The sequence below is a fragment of the Cydia fagiglandana genome, chromosome 16 (genome assembly GCF_963556715.1).
Source record: "Cydia fagiglandana chromosome 16, ilCydFagi1.1, whole genome shotgun sequence".
In the NCBI taxonomy this organism is placed as follows: Eukaryota; Metazoa; Arthropoda; class Insecta; order Lepidoptera; family Tortricidae; genus Cydia; species Cydia fagiglandana.
In genome coordinates this window covers 15885334-15907127 of record NC_085947.1, presented here as the reverse complement: position 1 = coordinate 15907127, position 21794 = coordinate 15885334, and the positions used below count along the sequence as shown (strand labels likewise).

At 44.5% G+C, this 21794-nt stretch overlaps 1 protein-coding gene across 1 annotated transcript in view; it reads right to left on the bottom strand.

The window, feature by feature from the left end:
- Positions 1-956: 956 nt before the first annotated feature.
- LOC134672115 (oxysterol-binding protein-related protein 9) overlaps positions 957-21794 on the bottom strand; it is a 130465-nt gene continuing 109627 nt past the window's right edge. The window contains exons 10-17 of the mRNA XM_063530029.1: positions 13494-13600; positions 9848-9933; positions 8876-9053; positions 7575-7703; positions 7190-7323; positions 5576-5798; positions 4844-5071; positions 957-1970 (exon numbers count right to left, since the gene is read on the bottom strand). Coding sequence (XP_063386099.1) covers positions 1884-1970; positions 4844-5071; positions 5576-5798; positions 7190-7323; positions 7575-7703; positions 8876-9053; positions 9848-9933; positions 13494-13600 — 1172 coding nt within the window. The 3' untranslated portion in view covers positions 957-1883. The remainder of the gene's footprint in view (positions 1971-4843; positions 5072-5575; positions 5799-7189; positions 7324-7574; positions 7704-8875; positions 9054-9847; positions 9934-13493; positions 13601-21794) is intronic.

The following is a 21794-nucleotide window of genomic DNA, read 5'->3' as shown; positions in this document are numbered from 1 at the left end:
GGGTAAGTAAGACCTTCACATTTGGCCTGTTTACACATTGATTAGTGTGTATGGTATTCCAACTGTCCAATTTGTATTGCGTCTCACGTGTTGCTTAATGAGAGAATGAGACGCAATGACTTTGGACAGGTGGAATATAAGGGTTACTTTATTGAGAGTTCATACTTTTACCACTAAACGCGAGTACCAAGTAGCAAATACACCATACTTACCCATATGCCACACTTACCCGTATTGACCTTATACCTAGTCGCTGTGTGAAAATATACAAACATTTTTCGCTTTTTTTGCACAATAAAACAAGTATTATTCATTATTCTCATTCATAGAGTATAATAACAGTAGATGTTCATAGAGATAAAAAATAATTGCCACATTACTGGTCGGATAATAACATCAGTAGAATATGTTTTAGATGTAGACGTAGAAGTGTGACTTTAAGCATCATAATCATAAATGGATGTTAGGATTCAATATGCCAGCTACTAATGTTAGCCCAATTTCTTGTTTTTTTTTTTATTTTATGGCCTGGGTGCCAGGCTTTTTTCAGCCAAATCTCAGAACAAAACTAGAGACAGGAAAAACCTGTGCTGGCGCCATCTATGCAAACCTTTGACAGTTGCCAACCCCATTGTGGTAATCGAACTGTCATTTTAGTATCTTGAATATAAAAACAAGAATTAATTTGACATTTTATTGGGCATGTAATAACAATCAGTTGGTGTATATCAGCGGTTCTCAAACTTTTTGGTGATGGAACCCTTTTGGAAAGCGAAATATTTGACGGAACCCCAAATTAAATATTTTCGTTCGTCACTGTCGACCAGATACAAGAGCTGGTTTTTTTCTTATTATTACAAGTATTTTCGCGGAACCCCAACAGAGGCTTTGCGGAACCCTAGGGTTCCGCGGAACACACTTTGAGAATGGCTGGTGTATATTAAAAATCATGAATACTTGATGACCAAGTAATGTGGCGGTAAATTCGTTAAAATTATGGCAAATATCAGAACAGCTAAACCCGTATAACCTATAAACAACGAACTACTCGATGTAAACAAACTAACTACTACGTCGGTCTCAGTCAAAAATACGTAATATATTTTGTTGGGGGGCTTTTTTATGTGAATAATAAATAAATAGTCTAATATCATTCCTGACGTATTCTACAAAAGTGTAGTTACTTAACGTTACTCTTTTACTTTTAAAAATGCTAGAAGTGATTTTTATCACTAACGATATTTTAGATTCTGACGCGCCGAAACTCGATGAGGTTCCGTTATATTAGTTTATTACAGAGTTTCTATGGCCACTCTTGGTATCCATCAAACTAGTTTTATGATACTATATTAAGCCATTTTTATTATTACCGAAGTAACGAGTGTGTTAACCTTTCGTATGTCTTGTCCCGTTCACTCCCTAGACAATTTGGGCTGTCATTTATAATTTCAATGTTATTAATTCAATAGTAAATTTTTGACATGAAGGGTTACATTTCAGCTTACTCGAACATCGAAAACTCACCATCAGGTCATCAGAGTTTGGGTTAAACAAACCAACACACTGCGAACAACAAAAACAAATCGCCTAAATATTGAACATTTTCAGACCAAAAGATCTTGCCTTCTTTAAAAGTATTAAGGTGCTGATAGACTCGAGCATTCACTCGACCACAGCATCGAGCATTCGCAGTTTTTAAGCAGATTGTTTGTCAAACGCTCATCACAAGTAAATGCTCAAGTCTATCAGCACCTTTAAAGAGTATGATTCGTACGACACTAGTGGAACGCCCTTGAAACAGGCCCAGTCTCCGAGCAACGTGCTGGCAACACGGCGGCAACCTGACGGCAACACGGCGGCAACGCGACGGCGACGTGGCGACATTACCGCTCGCTGTCGTCGCGGCGCTCGCGTCGCTTGCGTAGCGGCGCGTTGTACTCCCACGCGTCCTCCCCCACTGGACTGAATAGCTGAAATGAAAGTGTCACAATAAATACTAGAAAACTTAACACAGTTCATACTAAAGGTATGAAAACATTTTGCCCGTTTGGGGCTTATCTAGTGCCCTCTAAGTTGGTCCCTCAAAATTTTCGATCCTGGACAGAAAGGGAATGGATAGGCATAGAAAAGGACCACGTTAACACGTAACAGTAGCACAGGATCAAGTTTAGGATACTTGAATAACCCCTTTTTAAAAAACCCATCCTGTAGTGACGTGCAGAGGGTAGTGATATAGTGCGTATAGTTTGTAGATTTCTAACAGGCCCCGAAGGCTAATCCTTTGTCTATTGTCAAGTAAACGTACGTGTACGTACCTGGGCCCTGTTAGAAATCTACAAACTATACCAGTCCTAACAAAAAAAGACGCGTCCATTCACGTGTAAATATCACCCTCGGCCGCATGAAGCTATTTGGGCTAATAACTTTTTGTCTGCTCTGTGGCGGTGACATGTCATTTACACGCATATGTCTGCAGTCAAGAGTCTCGTCTACAGTCAAGTCTTCAGTAGCTGCTAAAGCGTACCTGCGTGTTCCACTTGTCTCCGTTAGCCGCCCTCTGTTTGGCCTGGTCCCGCTGCGCCTGCTCGACCCTGCTCTTGGCCAGCGTGGCCTGCTCTGTCCTGCGCTACATACCTGCGTGTTCCACTTGTCCCCGTTGGCCGCCCTCTGTTTGGCCTGTTCCCGCTGCGCCTGCTCGACCCTGCTCTTGGCCAGCGTGGCCTGCTCTGTCCTGCGCTACATACCTGCGTGTTCCACTTGTCCCCGTTGGCCGCCCTCTGTTTGGCCTGGTCGCGCTGCGCCTGCTCGACCCTGCTCTTGGCCAGCGTGGCCTGCTCTGTCCTGCGCTACATACCTGCGTGTTCCACTTGTCCCCGTTGGCCGCCCTCTATTTGGCCTGGTCGCGCTGCGCCTGCTCGACCCTGCTCTTGGCCAGCGTGGCCTGCTCTGTCCTGCGCTACATACCTGCGTGTTCCACTTGTCCCCGTTGGCCGCCCTCTGTTTGGCCTGGTCGCGCTGCGCCTGCTCGACCCTGCTCTTGGCCAGCGTGGCCTGCTGTGTCCTGCGCTACATACCTGCGTGTTCCACTTGTCCCCGTTGGCCGCCCTCTGTTTGGCCTGGTCGCGCTGCGCCTGCTCGACCCTGCTCTTGGCCAGCGTGGCCTGCTCTGTCCTGCGCTACATACCTGCGTGTTCCACTTGTCCCCGTTGGCCGCCCTCTGTTTGGCCTGGTCGCGCTGCGCCTGCTCGACCCTGCTCTTGGCCAGCGTGGCCTGCTCTGTCCTGCGCTACATACCTGCGTGTTCCACTTGTCCCCGTTGGCCGCCCTCTGTTTGGCCTGGTCGCGCTGCGCCTGCTCGACCCTGCTCTTGGCCAGCGTGGCCTGCTCTGTCCTGCGCTACATACCTGCGTGTTCCACTTGTCCCCGTTGGCCGCCCTCTGTTTGGCCTGGTCGCGCTGCGCCTGCTCGACCCTGCTCTTGGCCAGCGTGGCCTGCTCTGTCCTGCGCTACATACCTGCGTGTTCCACTTGTCCCCGTTGGCCGCCCTCTGTTTAGCCTGTTCCCGCTGCGCCTGCTCGACCCTGCTCTTGGCCAGCGTGGCCTGCTCTGTCCTGCGCTACATACCTGCGTGTTCCACTTGTCCCCGTTGGCCGCCCTCTGTTTGGCCTGTTCCCGCTGCGCCTGCTCGACCCTGCTCTTGGCCAGCGTGGCCTGCTCTGTCCTGCGCTACATACCTGCGTGTTCCACTTGTCCCCGTTGGCCGCCCTCTGTTTGGCCTGGTCGCGCTGCGCCTGCTCGACCCTGCTCTTGGCCAGCGTGGCCTGCTCTGTCCTGCGCTACATACCTGCGTGTTCCACTTGTCCCCGTTGGCCGCCCTCTGTTTGGCCTGGTCGCGCTGCGCCTGCTCGACCCTGCTCTTGGCCAGCGTGGCCTGCTCTGTCCTGCGCTAGTATACCTGCGTGTTCCACTTGTCCCCGTTGGCCGCCCTCTGTTTGGCCTGGTCGCGCTGCGCCTGCTCGACCCTGCTCTTGGCCAGCGTGGCCTGCTCTGTCCTGCGCTAGTATACCTGCGTGTTCCACTTGTCCCCGTTGGCCGCCCTCTGTTTGGCCTGGTCGCGCTGCGCCTGCTCGACCCTGCTCTTGGCCAGCGTGGCCTGCTCTGTCCTGCGCTAGTATACCTGCGTGTTCCACTTGTCCCCGTTGGCCGCCCTCTGTTTGGCCTGGTCGCGCTGCGCCTGCTCGACCCTGCTCTTGGCCAGCGTGGCCTGCTCTGTCCTGCGCTAGTATACCTGCGTGTTCCACTTGTCCCCGTTGGCCGCCCTCTGTTTGGCCTGGTCGCGCTGCGCCTGCTCGACCCTGCTCTTGGCCAGCGTGGCCTGCTCTGTCCTGCGCTAGTATACCTGCGTGTTCCACTTGTCCCCGTTGGCCGCCCTCTGTTTGGCCTGGTCGCGCTGCGCCTGCTCGACCCTGCTCTTGGCCAGCGTGGCCTGCTCTGTCCTGCGCTAGTATACCTGCGTGTTCCACTTGTCCCCGTTGGCCGCCCTCTGTTTGGCCTGGTCGCGCTGCGCCTGCTCGACCCTGCTCTTGGCCAGCGTGGCCTGCTCTGTCCTGCGCTAGTATACCTGCGTGTTCCACTTGTCCCCGTTGGCCGCCCTCTGTTTGGCCTGGTCGCGCTGCGCCTGCTCGACCCTGCTCTTGGCCAGCGTGGCCTGCTCTGTCCTGCGCTAGTATACCTGCGTGTTCCACTTGTCCCCGTTGGCCGCCCTCTGTTTGGCCTGGTCGCGCTGCGCCTGCTCGACCCTGCTCTTGGCCAGCGTGGCCTGCTCTGTCCTGCGCTAGTATACCTGCGTGTTCCACTTGTCCCCGTTGGCCGCCCTCTGTTTGGCCTGGTCGCGCTGCGCCTGCTCGACCCTGCTCTTGGCCAGCGTGGCCTGCTCGCAGTCCTGCGCCCTGAGCGCGGCGGTGACGTGGCGCCAGATGCGGCGCGACTCGTGCGGCTGCTGGCGCGACACGGGCGCCACGCGCTTGCGACGCGGCTTCATGTTTGATACCTCGAAGAGGACTTCGTTGCGCTGGAACGGAAAACGTTTGTGAGTAGGGGATCATTTAAAAAAAAATAGACTCGTAATTTTTTATTTCTTTTTGACGCAGCGTTAATAGACACCATGGCGCGTTTTTTGCACAGGTTTGGTAGAAAACCGTTTGCCTAGACCGACACCCATTATAGTCTTACCCCTAACTCCGTCTACCGTCCGTAACCTGTGGTATTCCACTTCCCCTGCGCCATATAATACGTTACACTATGTTGCCTCCCCAGTTTAGTAAGGAATGTTCTCATTACATACATCCATATCCTCCCAAGGCCCATCAGCCATACAAATGAAAAATTCTAAATTTGCCACTGAAATTTGAACGTATGGTGTAGGAAATAGGTAGAGTTGATTTTGCGTTGTTGGAAAATTTAACGACACAAAGCAAAAGTGACGCTGTGTCAATTGAATAGGAATTAAATTTCATCGAAATAAGGAGGCACTACAGGTAGGACCTTGGGCCTTAGGAGGCTATACTAGACTTACCCCTGACTCCGTCCACCGCCCGTCCACCCTAGTATTCCACTCCCCCTGCGCCGAATAGTACGGTTTCTTCTCCGTCCCGGCGAACACTTCGCACGTCACGCGGTGTTTCTTGCCTCCGTAGAAGGGCTTGGTGAGGAACTCCACATTTGCCTTGTGGCCAGTCTGTACGCACTCTATGCATACTGAGCCGCCGAGCTCGATCCATGGGACTGTTAGTATTGATCTGTGAAATGAGAAATAGATTTTATTTGTGGGATCAAGCCGCATGCCATTTCTTGAATTTATTAGCAAGGTAATTTTACTGTTGTTTTGTGAAGCGAGTGAACAACTGTTTCATATTGTCATGAGTCCTAACCTAACCCTAGCAAACATATTTAAAAAACAACTGGTTGTAATTTTAACGTCTATTATTATAGTTCGTTTTTTTAGCATTAGAAAAAAGGTTAACAATCTTGACGTGTCTTTTTATTGAAAAACAGTTTTGAAAAATAAGTCACGGCAGATATGTAACAATTATGAATCATATACGATTATTTACATTCTTTTGCTTTCATATTAGTCACAATTTTTTTTAAAGCTTTTATCAATTAAAGACACGTCAATATCGCGTAGTATTTTTATAATGTTAAAAAAAAACGAACTATATAAGCATGAAGTAAGTGTATTTTAGTACAAAGTTCTGATTTACCGTGAAAGAGGGTAAGGTAAATACCCTTGACAGGACATTATGCAAGTCCATATTAACTTTGTTTGTTAACGACATCTACAGTACAGATATATATGTTGTGGACGCTGATCATCAGCCTTAGAAACTTGCTTTTCTAATGTGAACCTTACGCAATATGCTATAAAGTCTTACCTGCCGTATCCGTTAGGGAAGGTGAGCGTATACTCTTCGCCAGTGTCTAGCAGGGTAACTGTATCCTTGCCGATGTTGTGGACACCGATCGACAGCCCTAGGAACTTGCTTTTCTAATGTGAACCTTACGCAATACGCTATAAAGTCTAACCTGCCGTATCCGTTAGGGAAGGTGAGCGTATACTCTTCGCCAGTGTCTAGCAGGGTAACTGTACCCTTGCCGATGTTGTGGACACCGATCGACAGCCCTAGGAACTTGCTGTTCTAATGTGAACCTTACGCAATACGCTATAAAGTCTAACCTGCCGTATCCGTTAGGGAAGGTGAGCGTATACTCTTCACCAGTGTCCAACAGCGTAACTGTACCCTTGCCGATGTTGTGGACACCGATCGACAGCCCTAGGAACTTGCTTTTCTAATGTGAATCTTACGCAATACGCTATAAAGTCTAACCTGCCGTATCCGTTAGGGAAGGTGAGCGTATACTCTTCGCCAGTGTCCAGCAGCGTAACTGTACCCTTGCCTATGTTGTGGACACCGATCGACAGCCCTAGGAACTTGCTGTTCTAATGTGAACCTTACGCAATACGCTATAAAGTCTAACCTGCCGTATCCGTTAGGGAAGGTGAGCGTATACTCTTCGCCAGTGTCTAGCAGAGTAACTGTACCCTTGCCGATGTTGTGGACGCCGATCGACAGCCCTAGGAACTTGCTGTTCTAATGTGAACCTTACGCAATACGCTATAAAGTCTAACCTGCCGTATCCGTTAGGGAAGGTGAGCGTATACTCTTCGCCAGTGTCCAGCAGCGTAACTGTACCCTTGCCGATGTTGTGGACACCGATCGACAGCCCTAGGAACTTGCTTTTTGTCCAAACCCACGCCTCGAACTGTAAATAAAAAAGGTAAAAAAAAACTTTAAATAAATATTTAATAACTTTTACAGCTCAATGTACATTACTTTTTGACACTGTTCGCTGACAAGAAATGGACTGTATCTTGTGTTCCTTGCGCTATGGACTTTGCCACACGTTCTTTAAATGGCGAAACCTATGGAATGCGTGAAACTTTGCCACAAAAACCTTTAGATATGTACCTACTATAACTTTTGCCATTCTAAGGTTTATTAAGTGGAACAAACCTGTATACGTTTGTTAACATGTTCTGCGTAGAACGCAGAGATGGGCGGATGGTGGGAAACTTGTTCGGCCACGAACGATAGCTGTTCAGGGGTACACCAGGGAACCGGCCCGTCGCCGACTTCTTGTAGCTGCGGAGAAGAAATCTATTAATATTACAGTTCAATTCACTTATTTGGCCAATTTTATTTATGTCGGTGGTCGATTATGAAATTCCTAGGCATATCGGCACGCGACCGGCGTGATATGAACTGAGGTACCACCGGACCACTTGGATCTAGCCATCTGGTCTTATATCTAACCTTGTCCTGGGGTTGTGATTCATTAGCGTCCAGGTCCCAGTAGCATCGGAACACCTCGCCGAGGATGGGGTTGTAAGGTTTCTTGGCAACTTGGGACCTGCGACCGGCGTGGTATGAGCTGAGGTACACCACTTGGATCTAGTCATCTAGTCTTATATCTAACCTTGTCCTGGAGCTGTGATTCATTAGCATCCAGGTCCCAGTAGCATCGGATCACCTCGCCCAGGATGGGGTTGTAAGGTTTCTTGGCCACTTGGGACTTGCGACCGGCGTGATATGAACTGAGGTACTACCAGACCACTTGGATCTAGTCATCTGGTCTTATATCTCACCTTGTCTTGGGGTTGTGATTCATTAGCGTCCAGGTCCCAGTAGCATCGGAACACCTCCCCCAGGATGGGGTTGTAAGGTTTCTTGGCCACTTGGGACTTGCGACCGGCGTGGTATGAGCTGAGGTACCACCGGACCACTTGGATCTAGCCATCTGGTCTTATATCTAACCTTGTCCTGGGGTTGTGATTCATTAGCGTCCAGGTCCCAGTAGCATCGGAACACCTCGCCCAGGATGGGGTTGTAAGGTTTCTTGGCCACTTGGGACCTGCGACTAGCGTGGTATGAGCTGAGGTACCACCGGATCACTTGGATCTAGCCATCTGGTCTTATATCTAACCTTGTCCTAGGGTTGTGATTCATTAGCGTCCAGGTCCCAGTAGCATCGGAACACCTCGCCGAGGTTGGGTTGTAAGGTTTCTTGGCCACTTGGGACCTGCGACCGGCGTGGTATGAGCTGAGGTACACCACTTGGATCTAGTCATCTAGTCTTATATCTAACCTTGTCCTGGAGCTGTGATTCATTAGCATCCAGGTCCCAGTAGCATCGGATCACCTCGCCCAGGATGGGGTTGTAAGGTTTCTTGGCCACTTGGGACTTGCGACCGGCGTGATATGAACTGAGGTACTACCAGACCACTTGGATCTAGTCATCTGGTCTTATATCTCACCTTGTCTTGGGGTTGTGATTCATTAGCGTCCAGGTCCCAGTAGCATCGGAACACCTCGCCCAGGATGGGGTTGTAAGGTTTCTTGGCCACTTGGGACTTGCGACCGGCATGGTATGAGCTGAGGTACCACCGGACCACTTGGATCATGCGGTCGCGGGGCGTTGGCTGGTCTACTATCCTGGAACAATGTAACAAAGGGTTAAGTCTAAATTTAATATATTCACGTATAACCTAGTATATATTAAGTTCTTTTGACTTTATGCGCTAAGGTAGGAAAAGGAGAAACGTGAGTTAAAAAGAACTTGAAAGTTAAACAGTGTAAAACCAGGCGTGGCTCACTCCGCGATTTCGTCGCTTTGCTACAGGTAGCTAAAACTACATCCGTGCGACCCCAATTTTGGGGTTTGCCATAAGCCGCGCGTGGCGCTGTCGCCACCTAGCGGCCATATCTGTGCTGATCGTGACAGATGCGTTTTGTTACAGAGTGAGTCTTCTGTACCTAGTACTATTATTTATTCTGTGGTAAAACTTGAAAGTGTCGGACCCTACAATTTTAGAGCTAGTATGACGGGCAACTAGTCATAAAACTTGTCATAAGGAAAAATACTTAATAAGTATTTTGTTCCGTTCCTTTTTTTCAAGGACAGATTGTCCTGTGATTTCCCTCTGTATAAGTAGGTACTTTGTTAAAATTTTAGCTGACTTGGGCTAGGCTAGTTGCCTGTGGAGTTAAAATTCAATTTGGGGACTTTGGATGGAACAAACTTTGAACTCGAACCAGCCGGCCTAGCCAAGGTTACAATCGCTATCGCTTCGACAGCGAAAAGCTTTATGTCTCTCTATCACTCTTCCATATTAGTGCGACAGTGACAGTTGGAGCGTAAGCAATTGGCATCTTGGCTACGCGGCCTGTAATCTTTTATAGATACAGGGATATTTTATATTTACAGGGTTTAAATGATAGCTACTTACTTGACAAACTGGTCGGGATGTGCAAAAGAGTCCGCGTACATTTCTAGCAACGATCGCCTTTCTAGTATAAAAGTGGGGAGGACGACCTGAAACCAAACATTTGCACGGTTAATAAAGATATCTCTCTGGTCGGTCCCTCATTACTGAGGATCGTGGTCACTGGAACCCCTCAAATAAACAATCTGTCTCCATCGGTTGCGGTCCAAAGTAGCCCTCACTACTTGATGTAGCTTGGAAGAGGCGGTGGCTTCCTTTATTTGGTCAGACCAACGTGTTGGCGATCGGCCTCGTGTTCTCTTGCTATCCTCTCTTCGCATGATATGACCGAAATATGACAGTATGCGTTGCAGACATATGGTGGACAGCAGAGTCTTGATGCCAAGTTGTGAGAGAATAGACACATTTGCATTTGTTCAATAAAGATATACCTATATTGAAAATTAGTGGCGATAATGATGATGAAAACAAACGCGCTTTTGTTAATCAAAATTGGTTTTGTCTGTATCTCATAAACAGTGAAGGCAAACGAATTTAACTTAAGTTACATTTTATTTCATTTAAAATATGCTTAGACAGATGTTTGTCATCAACCTTCAAATTATGCTTATATTTTTAGTGGTACAGTCAGCAGCAGAAGTTGCTAAGCGGGTGGTGTTTTAAATTACCTTGACACGCTCTTAACTATAAAGTCTCTTCGAGATCATTTTGAACATCTGGCTCACTTAGCAACTTCTGCTGCTGACTGGACTTAATGTTTGATTTCATCCCTAGTTGATCTACGGGCATATCTTTTACGTTGTCAAAAACAACACTATTCACCATTTATCACAGACATACGAAAGCCTTTCTGTATTTCCCAAGAGCATTAAGTACTTTTTATATTTATTCCTACAAAATGGTAGCTCGCCGAAAGACACAATAACCACTAATATGCTTGGGAAAAGACAATGATTGGATGAATTACATGATAGATTAGGTTGTAGATGTTTTTGTTGCCAATTAGCAAACCAGGAGACGGCTGTCACTAGAATCCTTCTGATCCTATTACCTTATGCTTTATGCTAAATGACAACGTTTATAAAATATAATAAATGTAACGGACCTACTCGTACTACCAAGATTTTCTGGCAGTGATTGATTTTTTGCACTTTATTGTATTGTGTAAAACGGTTTATAATAGTAGTTTGTGTTACAAGGGATCAAAATGATATATTTCCGTCAAGGGCGTACATTGAATCCTGAATGAAGCGATGGATGATTCTAAAGTAGAATCCTGAGCGTAATGAGGGATTCAAGTGTTAACGCCCAAGCCAAGACGAAATAATTTTGATATCGTGTGAGTCACACGGTATCAAAATGACACATACTGCTTTTCACATCAACTATGAGGAAATTGTTATGTTCCAAAATATGTATTATTTAAAAAAAAAATAGTTTGCAAGAAAGAAAAAATCGTGTCCTAGAACAGAAAAGTACAACTTTGATCCCTCCTAGTAGGGAAAAAAAGTGCCACTTTGATCCTAGCGGGGAAGTAAAGGCCCTTTTTCGAATAGGTGGTGTGAAAAAAAAATAGATTCTGCGTAAAAAAAAATGTTGAAGTGTTTCTGTGTGAGTAACCTCAAGATACACAACCCTAACAAAAGTCTCCTAAAGGTGACAGTCCATTTCCAACGACAGCTGCATTACTGTTCATTTTACTATGCAAATTGACAATGACAGCGACGCGTTCAGTACCGGTAGTGCAGCTGCGGTCAGAAATTATTTATTTAGATATTTAATTCAGGCAACAAGGCCCATATTACAAATACCTTACAGACTAACATACATATGTATTTTATAAACTTAAAACTAAACACTATTTAGACGACAAAACGGCGTGGCTCCATTGTGTCGGCTGCTCTTGTGTCGGATTCGGCAGTTTGCCCCGGAACCTCCGAAACACGACACCTTTCGGCCAGAAGTCGGCGCACTCGATGGTCCCCTGCAGCGGTCGCGGCACGCGCACCACAAAAGAGTTGAAGTGTTGAAGTTGAAGAGTTGAAATGGAATGTTACCATTACTACTCTGTTCGTCGAGAATAAAGTTCACAACTTGAAACAAAACTAAAACTGCCTGACGGGTTTCAAGTTTTTTGTGCATTCAGTGTCGAAGTTTCGAGAAATATAACAGTGTCGCTGAAGGATTATTTCGAAACTTCTCGATTGTTATTGGACCCGGCGCGGTCGTTTGCCGTCTTATAAAACCTTTCTAAAACGGAATTGAAAATAAACATTTTCTGAGGCAACCACAAGTTTACTATAAATTTCTATTAGGCGATAAACTTTTGCTTGCTTTTGCTAGATACGCTATACATGTAATTAAAATTAAGTACCTAAATTATCCTATGTCAGTAGGCAGCTACATAAATATTTAAGACATGAATTATAGGTACCAAAGACATATGTAACTTCGTATAAGATGAATAAAGTCTAAGGAAAAAACGTGCCTCGGAAATCAAGAAAAAGTAATTCTCGGATAGATGCCGCACGCACCTTTAGCCTATCCTCGGCTAGAGGCGTGACGACACCGTTTCATATTTAACAATTTTAACATATAGATATCAGTGAATGAACATGGATCTAAATGATATAAAAATAATAAAATCATTTATCCATATATATACATTTTTTTGATAATTTTATACGTTTTCATTTTGTGTTTTAGTCGTGTGTCGATGCGGTAAATGTACTGTGACTACAAAATTTACAATGACAGGACCCCTCTATACTATCTATTCTTTTTGATTATACTAAGCGCCACTTGCATCGTTGCGCCATGATTACCAGGGTTAACGGTTTAATCGCTTAAACCCGGGTTAGTGGGCTGGTGCAAGTGGCCTTACACTTTAACAAAACAAAAACACTGACAAGACCGTGTCAGGTGTAGACATTTTTTATATTGTTCTGAGAACAAGTGCGCGTGTAGATAACACCGTGTGCGGTTATACTAGACGCAAACCAAATTGACGGCCGTCAGTCAATTCTGTCAATCAGTCAGTTAATTCTGTTCGAAACGATGGTGGCCTAGTTGAAGAATGGTGGCCTAGTTGAAGCGCTGGTGGCCTATCGGTAAGAGCGTGCGACTTTCAATCCGGACGTCGCGGGTTCAAACCCCGGCTTGTAGGTACAAATCTACCAATGAGTTATACGGAACTTACAAACGAAATATTATTTGATATTTATTTTACCAGTCGCTTTTCGGTGAAAGAAAACATCGTGAGGAAACCGGGCTAATCCCAATAAGGCCTAGTTTACCCTCTGAGTTGGAAGGTCAGATGGCAGTCACTTTCGTAAAAACTAGTGCCTACGCCAATTCTGGGGCTTAGTTTTCAAGCGGATCCCAGGCTCCCATGAGCCGTGGCAACAAATGCTGGGACGACGCTAGGAGGGTGATAATGAGTCAGTTAATTCTGGTGACGTCTCTACTTAGATATGCATCTATTCATAGATTTAACAAAATCTTACAAGCAGTTGATAATCATTTGTCATATTAGATGTAAATTTTTGACATACTACGAGTATTTAGGTTAACAGTTTAACCGGTTAATCCCGGGTTAGTGGGATAGTGCAAGTGGCCCTAAGAGGGTTAAACAATATTATAACCATACCTTGGTAAGGTCCATTCCGATCTTGACCTGTGAGAGCAGATGCGTGACCACGGACCCATGGTTCTCCATCGAACCGAGTTCGCTGTCTGACTCCTCCTCGTATAACGCTGCAACAATTAACGATTGGTTAATTATTGGATAAAACCGTTCAACCAATAGGGGGTCATCACACGTTTAGGGGGAGGGAGGGGGTCAAAAAAATGTGACATATTGTGACATGGGGGAGGGGGGAGACACAAACTTTGTGACGTCACTTTAACTTCATCAGTAACCGAAAATTTATTTAAATTATTTTATTTGCTGTACATTTAAATAACAAGTTTTTAAAACGATAATCGTTTTTATTCGTTTAATTTTCTTTCCTAAGCAATTTTGGGTTATACAATTTTACTAATACATATTTATATCGTCAAAAATATTTTGATAAAATATTAATAATACTTAGGTACTTACTGAATTCGATTTGGCGATTTCGTAGAAAAAATGTGACGTCACACTAGGGAGGGGTTTGCCAAATGTGACCAAGTGTGACAAGGAGGGGGGAGGGGTAAAAAAACCTAGAAATTCGTGTGATGTAATTAATGGATGACCCCTAGGGAGCGTGAATAAAGGCGAGAACTCGCATGCGAGTTTTAGTACGTTGCGGGTTTTGATTGGTCGGCTGAATTGGATGTAACCAATAGTCCTCAATGTAATTAAAATCGCATACGAGTTCGCGCGCTGCCTAAATCAGCCCTTAGGCTTAAGCCCTTGCTACACGGTCGCCGACAAGCCCCCAGATCGCGTGGCCTTGGCCGGTCCCGGACCGTGTAGACAGTTGTTACCAACAAAATTTGACCAAAACTGACCAAGGACAGACCAAGGTCAGACGGTTAGAAGGCTTGTCGGCGACCGTGTAGCAAGGGCTTTACAGGAGCGCCGCGACAGTATTACACCCATAAGATAGATAGATAACCCGTCCTTCTCTAATGAATACAGTTAGAAAAAGACGTCGCGTAGAGTTACACTGATGTCGCGGCGCACCTATACTTCAAAGCCCCGGCCCTGATTATTGGCGCGAAGCGTTAATATCAAGATTAAATTTCCGAGTTAAGGACCGAGGTAGAATATCGCGCACGGCTGCTTATGTACACTATGTGGTAGAGCATGAAATTTTAAATGTACGCATACGAAGAGATATAGTCAACTCTGTTGACAGCTATTATAAAGTTCAAATTTCAACTAATATTTTTGTATTACATGCAGTAAAGGGTTAAGTTTTTAACCTCCTATTAAGACCCAAGGTCCTACCTATAGTACTTATTCAGTTCAATGAAATTTAAATCATATTCGATTGGAACAGAGTTGCTTTTGCTTTGTCTCGTTCAGATTTTGAACAACGCAAAATCGACTCCATATCCTACATTGTAGGTTCAAATTTCTGTAGCAAATTTAGCATTTTTCATTTGTATGGCCGGGCCTTAGGAGGTTAAAACGCCACAAGGAGGTAGGCTCTCTAATGCGCACGGTATCATAGATAAATTATCACGAACAAGACAATGGGTCGATCACTTTGTTTAATGGTTCAGTAAGGTATTGTATGAGACAAATACATAAATATTAGCATTTGCGAGTAGTGCAGGTGTACCACAATCACACATACACTGTTAAGCTCTCTCTAATGGCTCCTCTACACGATGGGCCAACGCCGGCCAAAGCAAGGGACGCATTTATGCGTTAGAGGGAGCAAGTGATATTGCTATCTCATTCTACCGCATGGCTGCGTCCCTTGCAGTGGCCGGCGCTGGCCCATCGTGTAGAGGAGCCATAAAAGGGGCCTACAACCTACCTCCAATAGATACAAATCTATTAAAAAAACCTGCCAAGTGCGAGTCGGACTCGCGCATGAAGGGTTCCATACCAAAAACGGCAAAAAATCACGTTTTTATATGAGAGCCCCACTAAAATATTTATCTTATTCATTTATAACAGAAATACATCATCTGTGAAAATCTCAATTGTCTAGCTATCACGCTTCTTAAGAGACAGCCTGGTGACAGACAGACGGACGGAAAAACGGACAGTGGACTCTTAGTAATAGGGTCCCCTTTGGGTAAGGAACCCTAAAAATAGTCCGTTATTAATTATTATATTATTTATCTCATCGTCACTTTTTAGCTAGCGGCTAAACCGTTCTTTAGTTTGATGGCTCAATGCATCAACTGTACGATAAACTCAATAGATAGAGCTATAACATTATTATTAACACCCTGCCTTTCTCGACAGTCGAAGGCCAAGGCCGACAATAGTGCCCTGTCATGTTATGTCGATACAGTGAAACCTGGTTAATTGGCACCTGGATAAATGGAAAACCTCAATAATTGCAACCAAAAGTCCGGTCCCGGTCCCTTGAGACCAAAAGGCCTCTATAATTGAAATTTTGGAACCTCTATAATTGCAATTTAGATTTTAGTGCTTTTCGTAATTTTGCCTCTGTAATTGACCACATCGCAACTAAGACCTCTATAATTGACACTGTGCAAAAAAATCAGTTATTTTTGCTCTTCTTTTTACCTCCATTATTGAAACGAGTCTTACTTATTACCTCTGTAATTGAAATAATGTAGTTGTAGACAGCAGAAACAATATTTTAATAGCAATGATCATTTTATTTATATCTTCATCCCGAATTCAATTTATTTATTGGGTATCTATCACAGCCTGTAGTAGGTGAAATACTTTTGATTAAATCAAAAACAAAGTATGCTTTTTACATTCTAATAAAACTTTCTTCTACAATTCACGGGAATTTTTTAAACCCAAATGATTAATAAGAAAATAAAGTAGTAATTAAAGTAGTGTAAAATTACAAGTATAGACATAAGCAATATATAGACCAAAAACCCAGAACGTAAGCGTGTAAATCTACTTTCAAAGGTTATTTGCACCTCCATAAAAGAAATTTGTCAGAATGCAACCTCTATTAATGAGAACCTCTATAATTGACACAACGATTTTTTGAACCTCGTTAATTGACACGACCTGCTTAAATGAAAAACCTGGTTAATTGACAAAAAATGGCCGGTCCCTTGAGATTGCAATTATCCAGGTTCCACTGTACTAAGTTATAATAAGGGGTCGTCCAGAAATCATGTGATCATTTTGAAGGGGGGTGGGGGTAAGAAATATATCACGAATGATCAGTAGCGTGCCTAGGGTTTTGGAGTAGGGCAAGCCGAAAGATATGTTTTCGTAATAACTGTCCAATCTTCACTCTTCGGGGTCAAATGCATCTGCTAGCGTGACGAGGCGAGCTAATCATAGCGCACGTCTGCTACGGAATGAATAATGTCATTTTGTATTTTGTTAGACAAATAGCTCGAGCTTGGTTTGTCGCTTTGAACATGTTTTTCTAGAACGCCGTCATATTTTGATAGCAACGATACAAGTTCCAAAAAATTGCCCCTATTTAATGAAGTGTTTGACTCATCGTGTCCTCTGAAAGGAAGTTCTTGCTGTGCTAAATGGCACACAATATCGACTAACCTCTGAAAAACACTACGATTGTTGTCAACACGCATGTTATGTTTTGATATTTCTTCTGATAATTGTCGCGACAAAGAGGCCTCGATCCTTTGTTTCCCAAAATTGCTAAAAGAAATCACTGCACACATATGTTTACCGGAATTCATGTGCCTCTTTATTGCTCCAGATAAATTATTTAAATCGTTATAGCCAGAAGTATTCCAAACGTTAATATCGTTCGAAAAAAATATGCAACACCAGCAATACATCTTATTTGTATGGGAACAACCAACAATCCAATGAGTTTTGTAGACGGCCCTACAGAAATTTCTCTTACGCGACTGACTTGACTGAGAAATACACAAGTCGGGTGTTGGTTTTGCCGCGGAAATTAGGTCCCGTTTTTCGACAAAGGTCAAACAAAGACTTTACCTTGTTTTGGTTGACTAAAACGTGGACGCATTTCAAACCGTCACAAGGAACCACTTCTTGATCCATTGTTAACACTTATTAAACTAAGCGCCACAACAATGAACAAATTCACATTCACTATTTAATCAAATTCACTTCAACAAACTTTCGTTACTTTCGACTCGACCACTGACTCGGCTCAACTAAATAATAATACACTTGAAGTAAACGCGAACGCGCGCTGTGCGAACTTATGCAGCTAACTTCACACAAAATCCAAGCATAAATCGTCTTATAAAATTGCTATACATACCAACAAATAGTTACATCGTTCTTTGACGGTTTGTAGGCTGATAGTGCCCAGAGCGGGACGAAAAAGCAAGCACGGTTGCAAGCCAACGAGTGCGAGTTCGAGCAGGATAGCTAGAACATCCTCCGCCTGATTTAGTTCGCGCGGACGAGGCGCCACGCCGCGGCATAATTTTGCAACACGCTCGTGCCGCGGTTCGAGGCCGCTGTGGCTTGAATTTAATAATACGGGTTCGTTTGGCGCGCGATTTTCAAAATAATCTTTATTGATCTTATCACGACGTAATTTCGGTAAGGCAATTAGTTGCCTTAGGGCAAGCCCGGCTTTTGGGCTTGTATGGAAGTCCCGCCACTGCGAATGATCACGATGGGGGAGAAGGGTCAGAGAAGATATCACGTGTATTTTTTTTTATAATGCGGAAAAGCCAAAAACAACAATATTACTCAAAAATTTTATCAGATCAAATAATCCGCTCTATATTTATCGCACCAACTTTAAAACATTAATAATAAAAGCTCGCATCGGCGCCATGACCTTGATTGCTTAGGATCTAAGGGTACCCGCACCATTATTATCACGTGATATTGTTGCAGGGGGGGGGGTCAAAAATAGGCCAAATATGATCACATGACTTCTGGACAACCCCTAACACCATCATCATTAATAGATGCCCACTTATACATGTTATTGGTCGTTTTATAGTTATTACTTATTGTATGAAATGAGTTTCGATTTTTTAATTATAGTCACTTAATGTACAGTATAGTGTGAATCAAACGATCTGAGCTAGTTTACTCAAAGAGTCTCAAGAATACAATACCATTGAGTGGTAAACCACAAATTAGGATAATCACCTCGTAGTAAAAGCAGATTATAACCGTCTTGAAATGTTAGTATAGATTAACGACTCTATTTCTTTAAACAATAGACTACAAAATACACTAACTAAATAATGGCTAACCTAACTTTTTTTGCATTTAAGGACCATCGACCCTTAAGAAGAATACACTCTTTCCAAAAGATTGAATATGATATTATCTTTTTAGACCATTTTAACCCCATTCAATAAGAATTAAGGTTTAAAATTCAATGTACAAGCAATGTACTTGTAACTTATTTTGTAAGTAAATTGGTGGGCGCCTACGAGAACAAAAGCAGATAATAGGATTGTAATAAAACAATGATATTGTTAGTACAGGTAAGTGAACAAGCTCAGTTCAAAAAATTTTTTCTATACAAGTCTCTTTCTCGAAGGTTATCCAGAAACAGTAGACAAATTAAGTCTGATCGATTCTTCACTAATGACCCAGTCCAGATAGTATTGGGTTTAGGCACTGGTCCCACCGCGAGCTAGTAAGCTATGAGCTATCGGCTATAAACACGAACAAAAGATAAGCACTCCCGTGTAAATAAAAGAGACACGGCGATATTTATAGCTCACCGCTGGGCGAGTAACTATAAATATCGCCGTGTCTCTTGCTCGCGGTGGGACCAGTGCCTTAAACACTACAAAGGGCAAAAAATGTCTCGTGTGGACGAATAAGTGCCAAAGTTTGGGATGTTCACATGTCACACAAGCCTTATTGAGCTTACTTTAGGCCCAGGCAGTGTACCCTGATTTTTTCGACAAAGTTAAAAGAAAGCGACCACGCGCCAAGCGATGTCAAGCGCGTTTTTATTCATTAATTTCATTATAGTTAATTAATACGTACCTACATATATTCTGACGAAAACTAGTACAGTCAAGGAATTTAAATTCCGACCCATTTCGTACTTTGTCACAGTGACAATCAATATGAAAGCCGCTAGAGACCTCATACGGTTGTCACTGTGACAAAGTACGAAATGGGTCGGAATTTAAATTCCTTGACTGTACCTAACTTACGAAGAGTTAACAAGGAAAAGTAGTAGCAAATTGAGCCGTCTAACCAATGGAACTGTGGCAAAATTATTGTTTGACCTACGCTTCGACAATTATTGGTCGAAAGGGTCACATAAATATAGAATACTAAAGAAAACCTTAAGTGTAAAGGGGCCCACTGATCAACAGTCCGCCGGACGGTATCGGCCTGTCAGTCGTTCGGAACTGTCAACATTTTGTTCTAACTGACAGGCCGATATCGTCCGGCGGACTGTTAATCAGTGGGCCCCTTAAGGAAACGGGTGTATTTTCATATGGCTGTCATGTTCACTCGGGTGTGGAATATTTTAGGCACGTAACGGGGTAACACATGTTGTGTTAAGGCAAATTGGCACATGCCAATTTTGTAAGGATTCACTTTCAAAGGTGCTAGGTGAACAGAATATATTATGTATCTTTTTTGCTTTGTAAATGTATTATCTAACTATCTCACTTAGGTTGTTTGGATGTTAGTTTTGTAATATCATTTGATAAATAGGTTTTGCTTATTAACCCTTTAACAGATCAGATCACAGAATAAATAATAGTGCCTACTAGGTACAGTAGGTTCACTTTCTAACAAAACGCGTTTATTACGAACTATGATCCCTAGATACGTATGATCGCAAGGTGGCGCAAGCGCGAGCAGGCGTCTGTTCCGTAGCGGTGCGCGGCAACTACCTACTAGTGCTAGACACCAAAATTGGTGTGGGCCGCATGTAAGTACCTACTTGTACTTGTAGCGACGCGACGAAATCGCGGTGTGAGTCACGCCTAGTCATATTAAAAAACAATATTTCAAGCCAGGTGGGCTCTTATGTTACAAGGTGCTAAGTTTTGTTTTCAATTACAGATTGAGCCCTATCACTACACCCAAAGGCCTGGCCAAACACACGGCGCGACGCAGCGCCGCGTGATGCCGACGCGATGCCTGTTCAAACAGGGCGCGCGTGGATCGCGCCGGCCTCACGCTCTCAACACGCCCTCATCGCGCGCGCGAACGCGGCGCGGCCGCGCGGGAACGCTACGCACCGCTCGCTGCCTAACGTCCGATCCGACTGATGTAAAAAAATAAATAAATAAATCATTTATTCAGGTGAAATAAACCCTATTTTATTTACAGACTTTTTCATCTGCCAAACTGCAGGGCATTTTGTTGGCAGAGGGAACTCCCTTAAACATAAGTAGATGGGTAGACTTAGCTAATTGCCTAATTACAGTAATTACTTAATTGTTAACTTAGGTACATCTTATTGCTTATGCTGGCTATGGTGGTTATCCAGCGCGACGCGGCGGGCCGCCGCGTCCGCGCGGCGCAGCGCTGCGCACGCGCCTTGTGGACGCAAGGCGCCGCGCGGCGCGGGGCGCGACAGAAGCGGGGCGTGATACCGGCGGGACCCAGTTTGTTTGACGTCGGTAACCTGTTAGCATGTGCCGCGGTCGCGCGGCGCGACCGCGGCGCTGCGTCGCGCCGTGTGTTTGGCCAGGCCTTTGAGGGCCACCCCACATTTAGCGTCCCTCGAGCGTCGGCGTCTGGTCAGCGCTATGGAAAATGACGTCGCTGCGCAGTTGCGTCGACGTTTCGTCGAGCAGCGGCCATAGAATTGTAGACGTCGACGCACGAAAGACGCCAGATGTGGAGTGGCCCTAAGTATAAAACGTCCCTCGCCGCGTCAGTACGAGGACCCGCGCCGTGCGAAGCCGGGGCGGGTCACTAGTGTCATATAAAAGGTACCTAAATCACTACAGGTTGTTTGATCGCTGCTGACAGTTAGAAGTAATTGACTATGGTGTGGTTGAAAATTTGGTCTTAGTATAATTCGAACCTTATCAGATTAAAAGCACCAAGCTAACGGACCGACCGAGTTAAGTTACTAAGTTTTAAGGTTACCAAGAAACAGTGCCAGTTCAAGGTCTACAGAATTAATCGGGTCCGATTCAGGCTGACCTCTAGACTTGCGTGTTAGGTTCGGGCCCTCAAGGCTGACACGTAACTTGACCTGTTGGGCTAGTTAAAGCACACATTATGTTAATATCATTTTATTTTTTATTTTATTTTATAGCCTTGTATCAGATTATGTGACTTATCGTTTGTTTAATTATTCTCCATTGTTAATTATAATTATTCTGTGTGCCCTTTGGCAAAGGCCTCCCCCAACACTTTCCAATCTTCTCT